Consider the following 24,071-nt stretch of genomic DNA (forward strand, 5'->3'; position numbering starts at 1 on the left):
TCACTTGTAAAATGGAAGATAGTACTTGACCCTACATCACAGAGTGGTTGGGATAAAAGAGTTTAAACCTCACAAAGTGAGCCATCGTTAGGGATAGTGGCTGGTCTGGTGACTTCATTGTCTTGGAAAACTTCTAGGCAAAGAAACCTTTTTTACCATGAGCCAAAGGAGTTCACTGGCTCATACACAACCCTTGGTGACCACAGGATAGTCCTGAGACTCAAGCATGGTCTATCTCCTGAAGAGGCCTTGTTGTTTGTTTTCCTCCTTACTGAGCTTTAGGGTTCAAACCCTAAAACTCCAAATCCCCTTGATGTTCTGAAGACAGTCTGGCTTAGCCTCCTCTTTGGCACATCAGATCCCACCAGCGGCTGCAGTAGAGAGCTTCTGGAGCCCAGGTGTCCCCTCTGGCCTCAGGCACGCTCTCTGCTTCTTCAGAAGTCAACAGCAGATGCCAGGCTGGCAAACCGAACTGGTAGGAGGTTTGATGCCTCTGGGATAGGGGCTTACACCAGTGTGGAAGTGCTCACCTCTGGCATCTACTATCACCTCTTCTTGTGGCTTATCTATCATGGTGTTGGTAAATGCATTTGGAATAATGACTGTTTGATCCACACCTTCATGAATGATAGCAGTGAAGGCGGTTTCCCTCACGGGATACGATCCTCTGAATCTGTGCCAATATATTCTCTCCTGCTGTTTGATTATAAGCCGATAGGAATATTAGCATAAGATTTCCTTCCCAGGGCTGGGAACTGATCTGACCTATCACAAGCACAACCTTATAGGTAGAGAGTGGATTGGCTGGGAGGCCAGGTCATGACTTTGGATTGAAGCCATCAAAGCATCTTTGGCTTCTCCAGAGTGTGGGGAGCTATTCGATGAGGACACAACATCAAGACTTCGTAGATGAAGCCCATTTCAACTACAGATCAAGGCCCTTCTGCAGTCCCTGTTCTGCACGGGACAACGGCTAGGAGTGATCTGGATACCTCAGCTCCACTTGCCACGGGTGGACGCCGAACTCCAGAAGAGCACCACGACGTACGTCCACGACGATGCTGATGAATACCAAACCTGGTATAACTACTAATCAGTCTCACTGTTGGCCTCCAAACAATACTCTCCTTTGGAAATTAGAGTGCTTTGCCAGTTATAAACCTAAATGCCAGGGATCCAGAAAGATTATAGCAACCTAGAACACTGGGTTAAAGTGAGTAAGGTGAGATTTAATAAGTAAATGTAAGGCCTTATACTTAGATATGAAAAATCAATTCCTTGAGTATAAGAGCATTTATATGGCTAGATAAAAGAGTTGGTGGTCTTAGTGGGCCACCAGCTCAATGAGTCAACAAAGCAACAGAGGAGCCAAAAAATCTGAAATAATTTTAGGTGACATTGAGACGAGGTTAAAGTAACTGCAACTCTCTGAACGGACGTCACACAAAAAGGGCATCAGACTGATTTAAGGCATAACAGTGCCTAGCATAAAGCAGGCACTTAATAAACACTTATGTATTGCTACCTGCATGTAATGAGAGGAAATTTCAAAGGCAAATTTTAGCAGATGGAAAGTTTCCTTACAATTAGATTTATCTCCAAATGGAATGAAATGCCTGGGAAATGGATCTCTCCTCACTAAAGGTCTTTAAGAAAAGACAGGATAATCACTCATGATCCTGAATATATAGCTATTATCTATACTTTTAAAAACACTGTGAGTCCGGAGGAAAGCAGAATGTAAACCCTCCATTTCTAAGGAGGTCATCTTCATAAAAAATCCATCCTCTAGTGATGACTATCTCAAAACTTGGCCATGTTGGTTCACAGATAACAGGCACACAGTTCATAACCCTGGGCCCTTCTGAGCCTGGCAGGATCCATCTGAGCTTGAGATCTGCTGGCATGGACCATGAAAACCCAGAGCATCATCTCCATGCCATGACGGAGGGAGTCTCTAGGGAGGTACAGCTACAGTGTAGTACAGTAACTAAAGCTTCAGCAAGGACTCAAGTTATTTAATAATAATAATAATAATAACAATTGGGCACTATATGCACTGGGGAGCCTCTAAGCTGAAAATGAAGCAGCACTTAAGAATCTGATCACTGGGTGGGACTTGACAGTCCTCCTGCCCATGGGCGTGCCCCAAGGCTCTGTCCTGGGATCTCTGCTCCATCCTCTCTTGGTCATCTGGTCAGCTCCCACAGTTCCACTGCCATCTTTTGGCAGATAACTCCCAGATCTTTGTCAAGCCTCACTCTCCCCGGAACTCCATTCCCACATCCACAGCTTCCCTGATACTTCTCAATTGGAGGTGTCCAAGGTCATCTCAAACTGAACAAGTTCATAACAGAACTGATCATCTTTCCTCCCAAACCTGCATGTCTGCCAAGAGCTCCGCCATCCTTCTTATCACCTAGGTTGGAAGCCTGAGTCAGACTGGACTTTGTGCTCTTCCTTCAATCCCACACATATAATTGGATACCAAGTCCTACTCACTGTTCCTGCACAGCCATAGCCTAGCTAAGTTCAGGCCCTCATCGCCTACTAGCCTATTACTAGATTCTCTGCTTCAAGTCTCTCGCAATCCTGCTCCATCCTCAACAGAGCTGCCTCAAGGGGAATTCTTAAAGCGTGGGCCCAACCGTCACCAACCCCCTCAAAAAAAGCTCCGGTGACCCCCTCCTCCTTTTGGACCCAACACAAACCCCACTATTTGGCACTGCGAAACAGTCTGGTGACAGGCCACCTTCCCAGGCTTATTATACAGTCATCCCTTCACTTCAGACTCTAGCCACACTATCCCATGCCTAGAACTCACTCTGCTCACTCCTACCTCTTGAGAATCCAAGCTCCAAAGCCGGACTACCTCCCAACGTGACCTGTCTCCTGACACCACTGCCAGTCCGCCTCCCCTGAAATTACTAAGCATTTTCTATTACTGTGCAGACAGGAGTTAAGCCCCTTTAGGGCTGGGACGGCTCATCGTCTTAGCACAGAACAACGATCTAGAGCCAGAAGCTTCTCATATCGTGATTATTTTTCATCATAATGTGAAGTTCTACCCTAACGCCTGTGTGGTGGGGAGGTCACCTTGGCTTCTCAAAGGCTCTGTCAACAGAACATACATCCTAGCAGCTTTCAACACCCTGAAAAGGCCTTTTTGTCCGCGTTACCCAATGAAATGACGTAGAGGATAGGGCGTTGGTTTTGGAGTAAGAAAGACCTGGGTTCTAATCCAGACTTAGACACTAGCTGCATGACTTTGGACAAGTCATTCAACCTCCCTCAGATTTAATTCCTTGACCTGCAAAAACTGGACGATCAGCCCCTACCTCACAGGGCTGTTGTGAGGATCAATTTGCTTCCTGAATACTCTTCCCTTCTCTGGGTTTGTATGACACTGCTATCACTCTGTTCTCCGCCAATCAGTCCAATTATACCTCAGGATACACTAACTGCTTGAAGTTACACTAATTGTTAGTATTGCCCCAAGGCTCTGTCTGGGGCCCTCTTGCCTTTTCTCTCTGTATTACTGTACTCTGTGAGATAACACCTGGACTTAATTATCATCTCTATGCAAATGATATTCAGATTTATAGAACCAGCCCCAGTCTCTCTTCTGAGTTCCAATCTCACATATACAACTGCCTGCTGGACACTTTAACCTGGATGTCCCATGGGCATTTAAACTCAGTTTGTCCAAAACAGAACTCATTCTGTTTCCCACAAAACCTTCCCTTCACCTGAATTTCCCTACACATGTGTACACACACACACACACACACACACACACACACACACACAGAGAGGAACAATAATAATCACCTCTCCAATAAATGGGGGAATTGATCCAATAATTATAAGTAACAGTGGGAGTTCTCCCTCAAGCAGGCAGAAATAGGAGAAGCCAATGAAAGCACTTGGAACGTGTGTGTTTGGGTTAGAAAAAAAAAAGGCAGCACAAGAAACATGACCCATTTAATATCAAATGTTTCTAAAACAAAACAAAAATCCCCCAGACCTGGGGGTTTTACTAACGCCATTCTACTAACAGGCAACTTGCGTTTGGATGTCAAGACTCTGCCTTTTGTTTTGAAATCTAACACGAGCCATATGTGTTTTGACCAATGTGTTATTTTTCTTTCAAATGGATTTGTTTCCTGTAGAGAAATTGTTTTGAATGTAAACCAAATGCCTGTCTTATTCGTCAGTAATTCCTTCTATTTGTTGAACAGAAAAAGTCATCTCTTCTCCACTACTGAAATAACTCTATTTTCTTATTTGTATTCCCACTGTTTTTGAGGGTTTGAGTCTAATCATCTAGCTGGAATGCTAAGTCCATTTATCAAATTGCTAAGTTTTCCAAGTACTTTTGTTAAATAATTAATCCTTTCCCCAGTTTTTATTTTCTCTAGATTTACTAAAACAATGCTAGTTTGTATGTACTTGTAAAGCGCTTTGCAAATCTTAAAATGCTATGTAAGTGCTACCATCATCCTCATTATTATTATTATCTTTGGCTGGATGTCTACTATTCATATTGTATTCTACTTAACTGGGTCTCCATTATAACTCTTTCTCTATTCTTTCGCCCTAGCTCAGAGTTTTGTTGATGTTTCAAAGTCTGGTAGTATTAGGCCATCTTCACGCCTTTTACCACTCGTCTGATCAATGCACATTGACTAAACACTATTTATGTGCCAGGCTGCCAAGATCCCAAGACAAAAGCAAAGTCAGCTCGGCCCTGAAAAGCTTCCATATCACTCAAAGACAACCCTTCAGTCCATGAAGGTTGAATGTGATGAACATAATTTTTCCAGAGGAAGTGCAGATTAATGATCATTTGAAAGGATGCTTAAGCTCATGATTAAGCAAAGATAAGCAAACTGAAACAACTCCACATGTCGAGTTGACGAAAACAACTGGGATGCTGCTGAGCATGTAGCAAAATGGGTTTACTGAGAAGAGCTATCAGTTCAAAGATTTCCAAAGCAAAATCACTTGTAACTGAAATAAATATCCAATGAAAGCAGAATAGTTCAATAAACTGTGGTACATCAGTGCAAAGGAATAACGTAACGCACTTTCAGCATGACAAGTATGCTCAGGATGAGAAAGGGATCTAGAAAAAAAAACCCTCTTATTGCAAAGCAGTTGTCATTGGTAGTACTGGTTTTCAATATATTTTTTAGAGCAATATAGACTTTTTTTTTAAAGGCAATTGGGGTTAAGTGACTTGCCCAGGGTCACACAGCTAGTAAGTGTCAAGTGCTTGGTCTGAGGCCGGATTTGAACTCAGGTCCTCCTGACTTCAGGGCCGGTGCTCTATCCACTGCACTGCCTCGCTGCCCCAATACAGACTTTTTGAGCCAAATTTCATTATGTCACATACTGAAGACATAAGTAAATGACGGATCTTTGACTGACAGCAGAAAGGAATCTCAGAGGTCATCTCAGTTAGTCAATCTCCTAATTAACAGATGAGGAAACTGAGGCCCACGGAGCTGGAATGAAGTGCCCACTGTCTCACAGTTAACAGAACTGGGACAGGAAACCCTCTGATCCAGCTCAGAACAAGAGAAGGGCAACACATATGTGAACTAGTAATTCAAAGAATCATGTTTTCAACTCCAAAATTTTAACATTCTGAAAAAGATAATATAGCACATCTCAGAATCTGCCTAATAAAATAATTACTTAGATAAAGATCTCCCTGGAATATAACAAAGCATATTTTGTATGCTTGAGATTAATGTACCAGCAACCACTTGTAAGCTTACTTCACTCACTTGGGCCGGAGGCACCAGGGCACCTTGGGAGAGAAAGAGGAGGCAGCGAAGGCCAGGCAAGTCAGACCATCCAATAATCTTGATGGCCATCCCCCCTCAGGTCCTAGTGGAAGCAGCCCAGGCCCCTGAACCCAAAAGCCCTGGGGATAGCAGGGTCCCTCAAACTGCCTCACAGCCATCACCTGGGTAGTGGTTCCTATAGCGACAGGTGATGGGGTCAGCCATCTCCACCAATGAAGTAGCAGGGCCCCCTGGGAGACAGGAGGCAGAATGTGCCAGTCAGCTCAAACCACCACCACCTCCCCACAGACCCTGATGAGAGCAGCCCAGGCCCCTGAACCCATGAACCTTGGGAACAGCCAGACTTCCAGCCCAGTGCCCCCAGCCATCCTCCTGGCCCTGTCCAATAGTTCAAATGGTTCTGCATCAGAAATGGATATGATTTTATTGGTGGACTTGACATTAAAGAGGAGGCATTTCCATCAGCTTTGCTGCAGTACCCAAAGGACCCTGGCACCTTTCCGTATGACTTGTAGCTGAAACCTTCCCTAGGCAGGGTCTCCCTCCACTGAATAGGAGCTCTTGGAGAACAGGAACAGTCTTCCTCTTCTCCTTCTGTCTCCCTGCAGAGTGTGCACATAGTAAGCATTTAATAAATGCTTCATTCCTTCATTCCTACCGATTTCTATTCTATTCCTGGAATAAAATTCGTTTTATGAAGACATGGAAGTAGCTAAACTGTTACCAGACAGAGCGATTTTTAAGTGCTCTGCAGCAAGGGCCCTCGACCGTTTCTAGGACGGTGGTGATGACCCTGCAGGGCCTGGCTTGGTCAGTATCTTGGACTTGACACACCTTCCCCTCAGAGCTCAGGTAGCAATGACCTCACACCGTCATACAGCATATTATGATTATCTCTGAGCCTGCTAGATTGGAAGCTCCAAGAGGATGGGCATCCCATCCTTATCCACACTTTACTGCCCAATGGCCTATCGCAGTTTCCCACACACAGCAGGTGCGTAATGAATGTTTGCTGAATGAATACATGAATGAATTTCTGCCTGAAGAAGCAGAAGTCCTGACTTGTATGTGGAAAGCAGCTTTAGGTAACCACAGGGGAAAGGGGAAGGCTCCCGATGCCATAGACCCAGAGCTGGACGAGCCACTCCGATCCCCAGATTTTAGACAGAAGCCGACAGAAGCCTATAGAGGTGAAGTGGCTGCCCGACACACACCTTCAAGTGGATTCAAAGCCACAATCCGGACTGGCTCTGTCTCAAATCCTTGTGCTTTTCCCAGCATCTCACACCACCTCACAAACTTCTTTCATTATCATAAAAGGTCAAGGGATTCCTACTGATTAAAGTAACTGATTAAAGGAATCTCTTTGCATTTTAACTTTCCCCGGTTAAAGTCCAATGCTTCATGAAGGCATGGGGGTGACCCTGCATTCTCAGAGGCCACCCCAGATAAGGGCAAAGCCAGCGAGACCTTGCCATGCCAGAAGGACTCTGAACGCAGGCCGAAGGAGGGGCCGTTGACCACCAACAGGGAAAGCGGCCACCCTGGGCGCCTGGGCAGGGAAAGATGTGAGTCTGGAGGATGTTCCTGATCAGACCTTCGTGAAGCAGCCACATATCACAGGCAGCCGGTGCGCTTACCACAAGGCCCGACGACCCACACCCTATTTAATGTCGCATCAGCTGGTTCACAGGCTACTCAAACAAAATTTTTATTGAACGACAGTATCAGAACGGCCAGGCACCAACAAGCGTTTAAGAAACACTTGCTCACTGACTGCTGGACCACACAAAGCTCTGTTTTCACTTCACGGGGTGTCACCTTCACAAGCACTGGGGTCCCTGGGAGGGGTGGGGCTGATGTTTGAGGAGATCTGGGAACTCTGGAAGACATTCCAAGAAACCAATTCACAGAATCCGAAGGGCTGGAAGCGACCTTCAAAGCCTCCCAGCTTTGCCTGTGGGGCGCAGGAAGGCATTTTTCTGGGCTGCTCTGTCTCCTGGCCAGCATCCCTAGAACAAGGACAGGCAGCCCAGACCCAGCAGGTGGGGCTGGGGGGAGCAGACACATTCTCTGCTTTCTCAGCAGGGGCCGCCATCTCGCCATGAGTGGGCCGCACTCCCTGTTCTAGCTACATCAACCACACCTGTTGGGCTGAGTTTCTCCACCTTTGACCCTTCACTCCAGCATTGCTGGATGGTACCAAGTGACTCAAAGGCTGCACTCCATGGAGGCCAAAGTCAAAGCTACACAGCCAGCACACGCTGCAGTGGAAAAGCCCCCAGCCTTGGAGTCAGGGACTTCAAGGGCAAGTCACAGTTCTGCCACTCAGGACCCAGTGACCCTGGGCAAGTCACCTGATGTCTCAGGCCTCAGTTTTCTCATGTGTAAAGTGGGGAGGGCAATACCTGCAGATGTCACATAGGGCCTGGACAAAATAAATGTGACTCAGTTGGCAAACTTGAGCATGTACGAGAAGTGTGAGTCAGGGTACCATTACAGGAAAACTCAGATCTGGGAGTTTGGTGAAAATGTAGTTGGCACCATTGCTGAGTATCAGCAAGCATAAAGGCGGCTGACCAGTACAGAGAACGTGAGGGCCTGTGAAGCTCTGCGGAGCCTCCCCCTCACTGGGGACTCCTAACGATGCCGTGAGGCGGATGCTGCTGCCACCCCCACTTAACAAGTGAGGAGACCGACGCTCAGAGGGGCCCCCTGACTGGCCCAGGACGCAGCAGGGCAGAACTGAAAGGGACTCCCCGCATCCCAGCCGGGCACTCTCTCCACTCCCTGCCACTGCCTCGTTAGTTCTTGGGGTCAGAACACAAAACGAGAGGCTGCCTCCACAGGTCATTCCCATCTATCTACCTCCTGTTTTCTCAAAGAGATTCAATACAGCGATGGCTACCAAGCACATCAGATGTGAGATGGTGTGGTCAGACATTTACCCGGTGATATGGGTCTGCTTGAACTGGGAGAAGGCGTGTAAGGGATTGGGCTGGACACAGTGCGAGGTCTTAATCCTTGGGCAGACATCTCGTTAAAATACCTGAAAGAAAACCAAAGAAGATGGTCAGGGGGGCCATTTCTAACACGGTGTCTAAAAATTCTTTAAACAAAACCCTGTGAGGAAATACCCAGGGCTCACAGATGCGGAGACTATATTCCATTGTTTCGAGACATCTCACATCAGTAAGAGACCACTGAAAATCCTGTTTCCTGATCAGCCAGCCACAGACCTGCCATACTCCAGCAAAGGGAGCGTGCTTTGGGAAATCCAAAGGTTTTCCTGATCAGCAGGAAGGTTCACCAGCCAAGGTGCAGTATAAAATTCAGACCAGATGACAGGAAAATTTATTTAAAATTACAATTACATCTTAACTGTTCTTCCCACCCCTCCCTGATACTAGAGGGAAACCTGATTTAAGTGTCCCTGATTTAATCATATTATCATTAAAAACCAAAGACAATCCTGGAAATGTATGACATGATATCTATGTGAGTTATTCAGTGAATGAGGAATATGCAGATGCAGTTAATTACAGACAAGAAACAATACAGAGGCTTCTGAAGATGTCCCCAAGGTCTCTGGGAAGTCTGCGTCACAGCTGTTGAGCGCCTTGGGGCAGTGGGATCTGAGATGGCTATACATTCCGTGCTCTTATTGGGGGGATAACAGTCTCTCCCCCTGCATCCCAGATAAGAGGAAGCCAGGTGTACTCGGCGACCCAAGGATGCCAAGTCCTGATGCATTTCATGCCACTGAACATACTTCCTGATCCACGTAAACTCTCTGCGGACAAGGACTACCTCCCCTGTGCCTAATAACATAAGATGCTCATGCTCAGTTTGGCACTAAGTTAACATTAAGACAGAATGAGGGTGGCTTAAGGCCCCTTCAGGTAGCAGAATCCGGTGAGGCCCACAGCTGCTGATTCAGAAGGCGCTAGCAGATCCAGCCGTCCCTGCATTTGCCTAAACTGCCAGCAAAGCTCCAACAGCTTTACTGAACCCAGGCATCTGGTTTACAGGATGCCAAATCAGTCACCTGTGGAAGCCATGTGCATCCTAAAGAAAAACAACGTCAGCAGCAAGCGGCTTACTTGGTAAACAGTCTACAAGCATCTGCTGACCACCAAGGAGGTCAGAGGCAGGCCAACACCCAAGTGAACCTGTGCTCCCTCCAAGATGAGGCTCACTTCCCTGCGCCATGCCCACAACACCCGCCTTTCCTCGAGTCTAGGGAAGGCTCATTCGAGGGTCTCTATGGCACGGACCACCAAAATGGCACAGGGAGGGGGAGGGGCATTTAATTTTCTTTCTCGCGACTCCCTCATGCACAGCTTGGGGACAGAGGAGGGACATTTAATTTTCCTGATCCCCTCAAATGCTGTTGCCCCGCCACCCCCTCCGACTACCTACCTAGTATTTAATAATTCTGCATTTCTTCTGAGTCTCCTTAGTGATATCCTGGCTGTCTTCCCCTTGTGAGCAGGTTGCCTGTCACAGTATCTGGCACCTAGCGGGTTGTCTGTGAATGCCTGCTGCTTGATGGACCAACCGTGGCTAGGGACGTTCAGACACTACCTTCTGGGGCCCCCTGTTCCCTGGAGATCTGAGCATGAACCGTTGTCTGCCCTTGATCACCAGGCCAAGAGAACTCACTACCTGGGGCCAATGATGATGATGATGACTTTGATAGCTCACATGTATACACAATTATATAATTATGTGTTTATGTAAGTGGGCAGCAGCTAGGTGGCGCCACAGTGCATAGAGACTCTTCTTCCACAGTTCAAACCTGACCTCAGACATTAACTAGAAGATGAAAACAGGAAGACCTGATTCTTGGGGCAAGAAGAAAACATAGCAGCCACACAAAGTGAAGGACAGCAAGGACAGACACCTGTCTAGGCTAAGACACCTGGAGGCATTCCAGGCCCCACTCCCTCACACAGGGCCTCCTCCAACCCCTGCTCCTCATCCCCTCTCATTTTTTTCCCTCCTTCTCCTCCTCTTTGCCTCCTTTTATTCCTTCATAAACCTCTCCTACAGCCCCATGTTTCCCACTGGAGAAGGTGTTTTTATCTAACTCTAGGGGGAAGAACAGCCTAACACACACTTCCCAGCCACCTCCCCTGCTTTTTTTTCAGAAGCTCGTGACTTGACTAAGTACAATCCTCCCTCCTCCAACACAGCCCAGCACCTGCTCTGTGGAGAGGCCAGGATGCATCAGGAAAACAGGACCTGACCCTGGGTCTGTCCCCTACAACCACACCACCTCCCCTTCCTCTTAAGACATTTCAACTGCCCTAAGGGTTGGGGCCTACACAAACCTCCCCACCTTTCATCATCCATCTCCAAGCTGGATTCGCTTTCCGAAAGCTGCCGACAAAGGGCCTCTCTCCGCTCCATTTCCCGCTGGAGTTTTCTCTGAAGCCTCAGGTTTTCTTCCCGCATGTGGCGTTCTTCCTCCAAATACTGGGCCATCTTCTCTGAGTCTGAAAAGCAGTGTTTCCCATTAAGTCAGGTCTCATGCACAGGTTAAAGAGAAACCAGTGGAGTGGGAGATGGTAGGTGAGGAACACAACAAACACTGCAGGACTTGATGTGATAATGGGGAATGGGCAGTGGCAGGGAGGAGGACAGGACTAAATTTTTTTCTTTTCCCTTTTCTTTGTTTTAAGGCAAGGATTTCTTAACCTTTTGTCTGCCAGGACCCTTCTAGCAACAGGGGAGGCCCATGGACCCCTTCTCAGAAGAACGCTTTTAAATGTATAAAACACACAGGGTTACAAAGGAAACCAGCTTTGTTGAAATACAGTTATCAGTTTGTTTTTTAAAAGTCCACAAACTCCAAACTAAGAACCCCTGATAGCCTTTTGTGGAGGGATAGAGGGGAAATATATTAGGAAATGAAGGTAAAGGAAAAAGAGAAAATACCCATTTAAAAAGGAGAATTCAGGAAGCAAAAGGTTGGAATCACAAAGCCACTTAAGTGACCGTACTGCCTCTAGGCCAGGGAAGCCAGGGGCTCAGAGAGCAGCACAACCAGCTCAAAAGTTCTGACAGTCTGGCTGTCTGCCTCACAGACCCATGTTCCCCAGGAATGCTGCTGAAGCATCCCTACACAATGCCCAAATCAAACCCAAGCAATGAGAAGAAGCTCATGGGAGAGCGGGTTCCTGATGTAGCCCAGCATCTTTTGTGGATTTCACCTCTTCTGCCCCTCTTGCTGATTTCACCTCTGCAGCCTCTCCTGCTGATTTCACCTCTGCAACATCTTTTGTGGATTTCACCTCTATTGCCCTCTTGGATTCACCTCTGCTGCCCCTCTTGCTATTTCATCTCTGCCACATCTCTTGGATTTCACCTCTGTAACATCTCTTGTGGATGTCACCTCTGCAGCCTCTCCTGCTGATTTCACCTCTGCAACATCTTTTGTGGATTTCACCTCTATTGCCCCTCTTGTGGATTTCACCTCTGCTGCCCCTCTTGCTGATTTCATCTCTGCCACATCTCTTGTGGATTTCACCTCTGTAACATCTCTTGTGGATGTCACCTCTGCAGACTCTCCTGTTGATTTCACCTCTGCAACATCTCTTGTAGTTTTCACCTCTGTAGCCTTTCTTAAGGATTTCACCTCTATTGCCCCTCTTGTGGATTTCACCTCTGTTGCTCCTCTTGTGAATTTCACCTCTGCTGCCCCTCTTGCTGATTTCATCCCTGCCACATCTCTTGTGGATTTCACCTCTGTAACATCTCTTGTGGATGTCACCTCTGCAGACTCTCCTGTTGATTTCACCTCTGCAACATCTCTTGTAGTTTTCACCTCTGTAGCCTTTCTTAAGGATTTCACCTCTCCAGCATCTTTGGTCGATTTCAGTTTGTACCATTTCTTACCAATTTCACTTCTGCAGCATCTCTAGAAGACGCCCCCTCTTTTTCTCTCCTGATACCTTCTCCATGGTGGTACATGGCCTGGTCACCTCAGACCTGAACTATCATGTGCATTCAGGGCATTAGCACATTTAGCCCCCTGCAGGGGGCTGGCCTGCCTCTAGTCTCTCCCCACTCCAACCTATCCTCCATTCAGCCACTAAAGTGATTTTCCAAAAGCTCAAGTCTGATCATGTCACACTTCTACTCAATAATGTGACTCCCTATCACCTCCAGAAGAAAATACAAAATGCTCTGCTCAGCATTTAAAGCCCTCCCTAACCTACTCCCCTTCTACCTTTCTAGTCTTCAAGCACCTGACTCCCCCCCACACACTCTTTGATCCAAGGACACCAGGTTCCTGGCTGTTCCACAAACAAGACCCTCCATCACTTGGCTCCAGACAGTCTCTCTCTCTCTCCCCCATCCACTGCAACTACTGACCTCCCTTGGGTCCCAAGGATGCTTCAAGGAAAGGGCTTGATAACCCTCAGCTCCTGCAGTTACAGGAAGCTCATCTCCCCCACTCATCCTGTGTAACCTAATCACTGCTGCCATAACAGTGAGAGCACTGAACTTGGGAGCCCCCTCAGAAACTCACCAGATCTGTGGCCACATAGGCAGAGACCAATGGACAGAAGAGGCAAAGGTGCCGACTGAGGCTGGGTGCCTCAAAGAAAGGCATCCCAGCATGGAATGGGCAGCCTTGAGAGGCAGGGGCTCCCCCTCTGTGGAAATCTTTAAGCAGAAGCTGGAGGACCACTTGCCAGGTATGTTGGACAAGGGATTCCTATTGTGGATGTGTTAGACTATGTGACCTCTTGGACCCCTTTCAACTCTCAAATTCTGTGAGTTAAAGGATCTGGGTTCAGAAAGTGTCTCGGGCAAGTCACTTACGGTACATTAGAACAGAAGAAGACCTGGTCTAAAATGGCATGTGGTCTGCGCTTAGTAAATGTTTGTTGGCCTGATGACCTGGGGAGCCTAAGCAAATCACAGAACCTCCCTAGGCCTTGGTTTCCACATCTACAGAAGGAAACGGTTGGAGCAGATGACTGGCCCCTGAAGGCCCTTTCTATGAACCTCTAGGGACCCTACCTGCCTGCCCTTAAATAAGGGGAGACAGGAGGGAATTTGCTGGCCTCCAAAGTCTCTCCAGCTCTAACTTCATGATCCTATGGCCATAATTGCCTTAGTTTCCTCATCTGTAAAATGGGTATAATAATGACAGTTTGGTGTGGGACTCAAGGGAAAGGATCCCTAGAAAGTGCTTTGGCAACTTTTTAGCCCAGGAGAGGGGCAGTCCTCAGCACTGTTCCCTCCTAAGATGAGCCTTGAGGCTCTCCAAGAGAGATTTCTACAGTTTGCTGGCTGGCTCCCAACCTGAGCCACGTAGCTAAGTGAACCAGGCTTAAGAAAGAGAATGTTAAATACTAGGTTAGCTCATGTACCACCACTTCCATCTCCCTCCATGAAGAGGAAGTGATTTAGCCACAAAACAGCCAAAGCTCTATGATCCTCCTCAGCCCTCTAGGGCTCAGTAAGGGCAGAAAACGACATCACACTTCATTGGGATTTCTGGGCTTTTCCAGACAACCCCTGATGAACACCATTTCCTAGAACAGTCACGTTCATCCCCAGAGTTACAAAGCCAATGCGGCCCTCACCCGGAAGTCAGATCTTGCCTTTCTCCTTTTCTCTGGCTCGGGCAGGGCAGTGTGGGGAAAAGGCTGGACTCGAATCCTGCCTGCCCTCTGTCACTCTCAGCCTTGGTTTCTGCACGTGTAAAATGGGCCACTTCCCTGAGAGGGTCACCCTGGGGCTCCCACAGCACCACAGACTGCCTCTTGTTACAGAATGAGGAGAATCCCAGCCTGGCTCCCTCCACTGCCCAGGCTCACAGGCTAGGGAAAGTGACAGCCAACACTGGGCCAACACAGAGTCTGGGACAGGCCCTCTCAGAGTCTGTCCAAACACCACAGACGTGGCTCTAAAGGCAGGTGGGAGGGGTGAGTGGGTGGGATCTGAGGTCAGGAAGCAGTGCTGGACTGGGAGCCGCACGGCTCAGGGGCTTATCCTGTGTAGCTTCAGGAAATCATCAGGGCTCAGCACAGTGTGTGGCACATCGCAGGTGCTTACTAAACATCTATGGACATATTTGTTATAAGAGATGTTTTCTTTTTCTTTTCTGCTTTTTCAGTGGATAGGGATAAGAAGAGAAAGCAGATAGGTGGGAGGGAGGGAGGGGTGCTACAGATGTGAAATGTATGAACTTTAGCTGGGGTTAGCGTAGTATTGGTTTAATCGCCTGTTTTACTTTACAGGTGTTATAAGACACCTCTCATGAACTGGGAATGTGTATTTGAATGTAATTTTTTTAAAAAGCCATCAATAAAACTGAAAGAAAAAAATTTGAAAAAAAACCTGATGTAACCTCTCACTCATTCTAGTGATAAATCAATATTACCCAAAACCTCATTACTAGAAATTTATCATCAATTCTGGGTGGAAAAGCTTTAAATTCCAATCCCAACCCTTGGCACCATGTCTTCTTAAAAGGTTGTTAGCAAGTACAGAGAGTTTTCAAAAAACTCAACCAAGCTGTCTTGTCAACTGATACTTGAACCATTTAAACAAAGACTCAGATGGAGATAATCCCAAAGGGAAAGGGAATTAGTTCAGAAGTTCATTTGTTACCTTACCCTTAAAAATGACAGAGCATTTCTTGTCTATTTTGTATAAGAGGGACAATTATTTAATAAATTGATGGACAAAAAATAAATATCTCCCTGTGACTGACTGAACCTATGATTTCCATTTCATCCCAGCTACAACATGCCCTCACTACATGACTGTGGGGGCAGGTGGCCCTACCTCCCCAAACCTCAGTCTTCTCCCCTGTAACCTACAAGTGATGACTGCCATAGTATCTAACCTCACATGGCCGCCGGGAGAGTCGCTGAAGTGGTGATTACTGGGTAGGGGGACCTACCCAAGTGTCAGGCAAGTGTCGGGCTGGGAGGGACCCAATGCCCAGCAGACCAAAGCGAAGCAAAAGGGCCTTGCTCTAAAACAAACATGTAAAAAGTTCCTACTGTAGGCAGGGCAATAGTAGGTGCCAGCAAGATACAAAAATATCGCTCAGGCTGTGAGGTCCCTGCCCTCAAGGGGCTTAAGATCAAACAAGAGCACAGCGCCATCCTGAATCTGGCACAACGTTCCCTACCTTAAGCCCTGGACTGACCTACCTGAGGATGAGGAGGAAAGTCATTAACAGCATGAGGAGGGGGCGAGGGAGCAGGGTAACTGGCTCTCCACACGAAGAAGGGCTGGCTGCAGGCAGGGGGCGAGGAGAAGCGGTGAGACCCGCTAGGAGGTGCCTGCCACAGCCCAGGCGGGCGGCTCTGACAGCCTGGAGGAGTCGGGGCAAACAGCTGGCTGCTCCTTCTGCCTTTATTGCTCCTGTATCTGTCCTAGCAAAGACAAGGCAGGCTCTGTTTATAGAGAATGGCTGGCAAGTGGCCGAGAGGAATATAAGCAGGCCAGACACAGCTCTTGTTAAAAAAAAATATGTTTGGGAAAGAGTAATAATATGTGCATGGGACGGGAGGGGGAGGGGAGAGACAAAATTGAACACTGACAAAGAAAACAGTTTCCAAAGGGGTTGATGGGAAAGCCTGTTCAGAGTCAAGGCAATCCAAAGTTCAAAAACCTTCATATAAAACTAATAGTCTTTTCTCAACTCGGGGCATTGGTTGGGAAGGGCTGGGGGACACTCAGGTCATCTGGTTCTTTGCTGCAGTAGAAGAGGCGAGAGGTGTCCACTTCCTGTGACCAGGTGATCTCGGGGATGAAGTGTGCTCAGAAGATCCACGTCTGCCCCAACAGGACCTGGCTGACAATGGCAGTGTCCCAAAGGCCCCAAAGAGAAGAAAGCAGGGAGGAAGGCAGGGGCTCCAGACCCCTGTCTGAGAAGGAGACTTGTCTCCTCAGCCTCCATCCCTTACCTGATTCTCCTCATGCTGGTGGATGAGGCGCTATTCTGCTACTACTAGTCTATACTGAATGTTCACAGGTGATCCAGTCCGTCCCATCAGGGAGGGCCTCCCAGGCCCTCGAGCTGAGACCACTCTACATCCCCTTCTGTGTGCTGTCCTCCCCCGCTGGAGTGCAAGCTCCTTGAGGGCAGGGCCAGGCCGTCTTTCTATTTGTACCTTACAACTGTGCCTGGCACACAGTAAGCACATAATAAATGCTGGCTGCCTGCTTGCCTGCCAGGTGGTGAGAAGAGTGGAGTTGATAACACCGCGGAGATCTATAGTAAGCACTCGCACCCTTGGGCGTCTCTCACTCTGTCCAGCTTTTCCCTCCATCCCTCCCCTCTATGACTCAGGGACTCTGGCACCACAGACATAGGTCGCTAGGCCTGGAACCACAGGATGGACTCAGGATTTCCTCAAGAACACAAGGAATTGGGCCAGCTCCCACCTCCCACCTCCAGAGCATCCATCCTGGGGGGGGAAGAGACAGAGAGGACCACAGGGAGGCAGAGGACACACCCATCCCTGCATCCATGGGGGAATCAGGGAGGGCTGAGCCCAGGAAGGGAGGCCCATGCAAAGGCACAGAGCTGAAACCAAGATGCTAAGGTCAGGACATAGCTAAGTAGATGAACTTGGGAGGAGTGTGCAGTGACAGGGAAGCTGTACGAATGAAATGAGGTTCCATCTGAAGATGGTCAGTGTGGCTGAGGGACACCTGAGTGGATAGAGCGCTGGCCTGGAATCAGGAACACCCGAGTTCAAATCCTGCCTCAGACACTATCATGTGCAGCCCTGGGCAAGTTCCCTCACCCTATTGGACTCAGTTTCCTCATCTGTAAAAATGAGCTGGAAAAGGAAATGGCAACCCGCTCCAGTATCTCTGCCAAGAAAACCCCAACGGGGTCATGGAGAGTGGGAGGTGACAAATGACTGGCCAACAAGATGTGCAGGTGGAAAGGGCTTCCATTCTTGCATCAGGAGTGACTGCTTTAATCCAGCAGGTAACAAGGAGGCACTGAAGCTTCTGCTGAACAGCCAAGTGATAGGGCCTCTCTTCTCTTTTTCCGAGAGGCCGATGTCGGCAACGCGGCGAGGAGCAGAGGCAGCAATCTTCCTAGGTGTTTGCCCCAAGATCTCTAAGGCCTATTCCGACTCTGATTCCTAAAGTCAGATGAAGCCAATCTTACTGCTCACACACACATAAACCCTACCCTTAATGAGGCTAAAGCCCGAGAATCTGATCTTATGGGGCACTGCAAATTTTTTCTTTACCCTAACACAGCCCTGGAAATAATGGAACTGGGAGAAAGGAAAGCGCTAAAAACTCCCACAAGTGACCACAGGATCACCAATCCGGAACTCAGAGGCTGAGCCTGAGGAGAAGCCTGAGGCCCAGGGAGCCCCCGTGGGCCGCTCCTCCTGGGGCCAGGTAGGACGCATCAGGTGGGAGGGAGCCTCCCGATCATCCCCCGAGCTCGGGGGCTGGCCACTCCTCTAGAAGTGAGCCTGGCTGGTCAGCCAGGGCTGGGGGCCACGGCTCAAAGGACAGACGCAGGGGCCCGGGCCGAGCGAGGGGAGCTTACGCTGTAACTGGGCTGCTCGCAGCTGCTTCTTCAGTCTCTCCACTTCATTCTTCAAAAAGCGGATGTGCCGCATCATGTTTTCTGGAGAGTCGATCTCCATGGAGATATCCCGTGGGGACGGGGGCGCAGAGACAGGCTGGTCCAGCTTCTCCTGCAGGATGCTTCATAGGAAAGAAAAGTCACAGATGAAGTCGTTTTCGAAACATGCATGCTTTGCCAGGTGCTAATACAGCAATCCTGCGGGTCGGAAGACCCCAGTCACCCCACAAATCAGACTCCGGAGGGACAGCAGCAGGCGGCTGGTGCATAGAGCGGTGGGGACCTGCCCAAGGTCACCCGCACCAGCCTCCCTTAAGACCCATCCCAGATCCCAAGGAGCCCTCTTTAAGGGGATTTCAAGTCGGCTCTTGCAGGCTTGGCCATGAGCCTTCTTCCCCAAAGGCCCCACAGCTCTGCTCGGGGCTCTCTCCTTTCCCTCTCTACTCTCTCATCAGTTCTCACGAGTGCACCCGACCATCTCTATGTAGGTGTTTCCTAGATCTCTGTCCAGCCCCTGTCTATCTCTGAGCTCCAACCTGGACTCTCCACTGCCCGCTGGCCATTTTGCAACATTGGCATATACGCATTCCAAACCCCAGACACCCCAAGAGCAAGCCCCTATCCTTCACGAAAACCCCTCCTCCCCATTTCAAGCTCCCCCCGCCTCTCAGTGCCCTGGGTCGGCACCTCAGCACACCCCCCTCAGCTTCTCCCTTCCATTCACTGCACACGTCCACTCTGCAGCCCAATCTTGTCATTTCTACAGTGCGAGCACACGGACACATGCGCATGTGTGTGCGGGCACAACGGTCCGCTGCTTCTGACAGGGAGTCATTACAGAATCTCAGACTACAGGGTGAGGCCACGGGAAGGAAGAAAAGAAAACAGGTCAGAGAGACGCTGCCCTGACAGAACTGGCAGGGGCTGAAGGCATGGAGGCTGGGAACCTGGGTGGCCCTTCAACAGATGAGCCAAGCAATGGTTTGGGTACCTCCTCTGTAGATGTCCCAGGAGGGTGACAGTGTGCAAGCAGGGCTCAGGGGAAAGAGCCCAGGGGCTGTGGAACACTCAGGCCATTCTGACAGACACACACCACACACACACACACACACACTCGCCCGCACGCACAAGCCCAGAGACCATGATAAGAAGAGACAGAAAAGAGAGAGGCTGGTCCTGGCCTGCCCAGAGCCCCGCCCACTGGCTCAAGGACCACACCCACCGTTTTTCCGCCTCCAGTTTGTCCATCCTCTTCCACAGCCGATTGACCAGCGCTTCCTGCTCCTGTTCCAACGTGTTCTCCAGGTCAATCTTCTCCCTCCGCAGCTAAAGGAAGAGGAAGACACGGGATGAGAACGTGGGACATCGACTTTGTGAACCGGGCTCATGCTTGGACATTCCCGGCCACCTTGGAGAAGACACAGAAGAGCTCTGTACCATTCCCTCAAACCTGACAGGGTCCCAACAACTCTCTGAAATGGGAACCGTACTTTTCCATTCTGTCCTCGCCTCTATGGCTCAGGGACACCAGTTTTCCATTGGCTGTGTCACTGCCATGGTCTAGCCCTTCACTCTCACCACCCAGCCTGCTGACACCATGTGGGCCTCATCCCACCAGAAAGGTCAGAACTCAGCCTACTCTGGACCATCAGTCAGAACCTCCCCAGAGGGATGGGTGCAGTGAGTAGACAGAGGGATGGTCCGGGGGCAGAAAGATCCAGGTTCAAGGCCTGCCTCCAGCACAGACAAGCCACAGGATCATGAAAAAGTCATTCAACTTCCTCTCTCTCAGCCTCAGTTTCCTCATTTGTAAAAGTCTCAATAATAGAGTCAGGAAGACCTGGGTCCAGTCTCAGCTCTGACTTTTGACCCTGGGCGACTTGGAAACGATCAATGACATACAAGTGGTCCATGTGCTTTGTTAGAGGGAGTTTCCACCCTGACAGCCGCTCCCTACAAACAAGAAAATTACAAAAACAAACCAGGGGAAAAAGATGTTGAAAAGCAAGGCAATTTCTAGTTTTGGGATGATAATCACAACGATGATGATAGCTAACACTTCGACAGGGCCTCAAGGCCTCTCCAAGCCAGCCACGCCAAAATGACGTCCATGACCCAGCAGGAGCAAGGGCCTCAAGCAGCACGTTTTTCACAAGAATGAACACACTTTCTTCTGCAACATGGATAATATGGAAATGTTCCGCATGACTTCACATGTTTAATTCATTTTAAATTTGCTTGCCTTCAAAGAGGTGAGGGAGGGAAAGAATTAGGAACTCAAGATATTAAACAATGAATCTAAAAAATTTTCATGTCACCGGGAAATATTTAACGTATTTAAAATTTTTTTAAATAAAAGAGTAAACACATACACACATACACACACACAGACACACACACAGAGTATCTCTTGTCTGACCTTAGAATCCATCACAGACCCTGAAGTCAGATAAGCTAACTGAACAATTATACCTAATTTAAGAACAAGCACAAGGTGGCCTTGGAAAAGGAGCCTGAGGTCAGATCCAGAGCTAGTGACCAGGTGAATACAACACTCGAAGCAGAGAAGGCCAGAGTTCAAATACAGCCTCACGCATTTATTTAGCAGTGGTGTGACCCTGGGGAAGTCACTTAACACCTCTCAGCCTCAGTTTCCTCATCTGTAACATGGGATAATAAGTGCATCCACTTCCCAGGGTCGAAACATCACACAGAAAGTACCTTGCACATGTGAGCTATGCCCCTCAGAGCTGCCCTGAGTCCCACCTTCTCATTCCATGGGAGAGGGAGCCAGGATTCAAACCCAATGTGGGCTCTGCCCACCACCCTGCCCTACCTCTCCACACTCACTGTGACAATAAACTAGAAATGGAAGTTTCCAGATATTCTTTCCCTGATGCCACGACTTACCCCCTGCCCCCTCACACACACACACAAACACAAGAAGTGAGTCTGCATACTGGAGGCATCTGGCCAGACCACAGGGCAGATCCACTCAAGAGCATGTGCGGGCCTCAGCCCCAGGCCAGCATGTTCAAGCCTCTCTGTTAATGCGGCTTATCTTCTAAAAGGCACCAGGAAACAGAAAGTGAGCAGGTCTAGTGTATCCCAAGGACAGTCACTGTTATTTTGTCAAGAAGACTCAAAAAAGAGCACGTGCAAAGTCGGACGGCCGTCACCACCACTGCTACGGCCAAGGCCACAGCCCAAAAGGAGGAGGCCACGTGGACCTCACCGGACGTTTGTCTGGGTGGGTTCTTCCAACAAGGCAGGGGAAAGTATGTAAAGGCATGTGGGGGAAGCCTGGGGACCTCCTCTCAGAATCACTCTTAAATGCATAAAATGAAACACATCAGGTGACAATGAAACAAAGTTTCCTGAAATGCCTGTTTTGTTTTCTTTTAAAAAGAGGTTCCAGGCTAAGAACACCTGCAGCTGAGGCCATTTCATGAATGCATCATTTGGATAATTTCAGTAAATACTGGGGGGGGGGGGGACACCACACGACCCACCCATAAGTCAGGAATATTTAATGTCCTTCAAAATGGCAGCTAATTAAATACACCTTTCCAGACTGCCTACTCTCAAAGTATTACTTGGGAACAAAGAAAAAGTCAGACTTCACTTTCCATTCCATTTTGGGAGCTAAATTCCTACCCACATAATGACTTTTTGAAATGTCAACGAGAACTTTAATCACCAGCTCAGATGAAGCACGTGCCAGGGCCTGCACACATAGCGATCCAATCTGGGGGGCAGGAGGCAGCGCTGTCCTTACCAGCAATGTCCATGAAAGGCACAAGAGAAGACGGCAAAGGTGAGCACATGGACTGACAAAAGACAAGCCGATAAGTCCTGCTGACCAACGATAAAGACACTTTATCTCTCTAACACTCAGAGACGTGGGCTGGCTGTCAACCACAGAACCCTGAGACTCAAACCAGGATGACCCAAAGGACAGCACGGAGATGCTCGCTGGGCTACCTGAGCTAGGGTCCCACTGGACCTGTGATGGCGCGTGTGCAAGAAGGGGAGTAGGAGACACTGGCCAAATGAGGGAAGGACCACACGTGGATGGCCACACACTGCACGGTGTTCCTAAAATGTGAAATGACTTCGGGGGAAGGTGTTCAGGGTCCCTGGGACAGATGGACTGTGCTGAGGGAATTCACTGGACTCCAACCCCTGGTGTGATCTGCGGGGGCTTAGCCAAGCCCCTTTACCTTCTCCAGGCCTCTGTTTGTTCATCTGTAAAAGAAGAAGCTTGGACCAAGTGACCCTGACGGTCACTGCCCACTTTGACCCTGGGACGGAGGCAGCATCCTCACTGCTATCACAGACCACTGAGATAAGAAGGTCCACAGAGTGCTTTCCCCTCAACAACTCTGTGAGGGAAGGAGGGCAATTAGAATAGTAAGCATTGAGGGCAGCTGTCAAGGGGAAAAGAAGCCAGAGAAAGGGGAGGCAGCGAGAGTGAGTTAATCAGACAGGAGAAAGGAGGCCCTGCCACCCTCCATGCCTCAGCTACAGTTTAGTCAGGGTTAGCTGGGAGGAATTACAGGGTGAATGTACTCAGGCAAAGAGCCTTGAGGCTTCTCAGGACCAGTCTGGGGTGGCGGTAGGAGGGAGCCGAGGAGCAGCCATGTTTTACAAAGAATATTGGATTACAGAGAGAGGACCTGTGTTCAAATCCCAGCTTTTACACTTCTATCACTCAAGAAGCCCTTGCTATATGCCTGGAGTTGTGCTAGACTCAGGCACACAAAAACAAAAACAAAACATTGCCAGCCTTCAAGTACAGAATGCCCTTCAACATGAGGCATTCCTGATCCCCTCAGTTTCTAGTGCCCCCCCGAATGAACTCCTTCCACTCACCATATGTATTATATACATACTTATGTCTATGTATATGATGCATTTGCATGTACATGTGTATAAGTGTGTATGTATATATGCATGTGTGTGTGCATGCATGCATGTGTTTGTGTTTTGTGTATATATGGCATATAAGCATATTTGTGTATACGTGTGTATACATGTATATTGTGTATAGATGTACATCAAGGTGTGTGCGTATACATATAAATACATTTGTGTGTATGTGTATACACATGCACATGTATCATGCATGGTGTGTATGTGTATGTTATATATATGATGTGCATTTGATATACAGGTTGTATATATATGTGAATGTGTTATACACGTTGTCTTTGTCTATATGTGTATGTGTGTGGGTACACACATATATGCCTATGTCCATCCCATTAGAACGTGTGTTCACCATTTTATTTTGTCAACGTATCTAGAATTTATTACAGTACCTGACACACAGTAGGCACTTAATACCCTGGACAAGTCGGTGTTGCTGTTTTTCATTCATGTCCCACTCTTTGTGACCCCCTTTAGGGTTTTCATGGCAGAGATGCTGCAGTGATTTGCCATTTCCTTCTCCAGCTCATTTTACGGATGAGGAAACTGAGGCAAACAGGGTGAAGTGACTTGCCCAGGGTCACACAGCTGGTAAGTGTCTGAGGCCAGATCTGAACTCAGGACAATGAGTCTTCCTGACTGCAGGCCCAGCACTCTGTGCACCATGATGCCGCCTGGACAGGTCACTTTGCCTCAAAAGGTCAGCCCTCGACATCAGA

General features: G+C 48.5%; 1 protein-coding gene across 1 annotated transcript in view; it reads right to left on the minus strand.

The window, feature by feature from the left end:
- CCDC6 (coiled-coil domain containing 6) overlaps positions 1–24,071 on the minus strand; it is an 84,160-nt gene that overhangs the window by 6,933 nt on the left and 53,156 nt on the right. Inside the window, exons 4-7 of the mRNA XM_020998175.2 lie at positions 19,643–19,746; positions 18,382–18,542; positions 11,161–11,317; positions 8,765–8,865 (exon numbers count right to left, since the gene is read on the minus strand). Of these exons, the coding sequence (XP_020853834.1) occupies positions 8,765–8,865; positions 11,161–11,317; positions 18,382–18,542; positions 19,643–19,746 (523 nt within the window). The remainder of the gene's footprint in view (positions 1–8,764; positions 8,866–11,160; positions 11,318–18,381; positions 18,543–19,642; positions 19,747–24,071) is intronic.

Source organism: Phascolarctos cinereus, unplaced genomic scaffold, assembly GCF_003287225.1.
Source record: "Phascolarctos cinereus isolate Bilbo 61053 unplaced genomic scaffold, phaCin_HiC Scaffold_3;HRSCAF=262, whole genome shotgun sequence".
NCBI lineage: Eukaryota > Metazoa > Chordata > Mammalia > Diprotodontia > Phascolarctidae > Phascolarctos > Phascolarctos cinereus.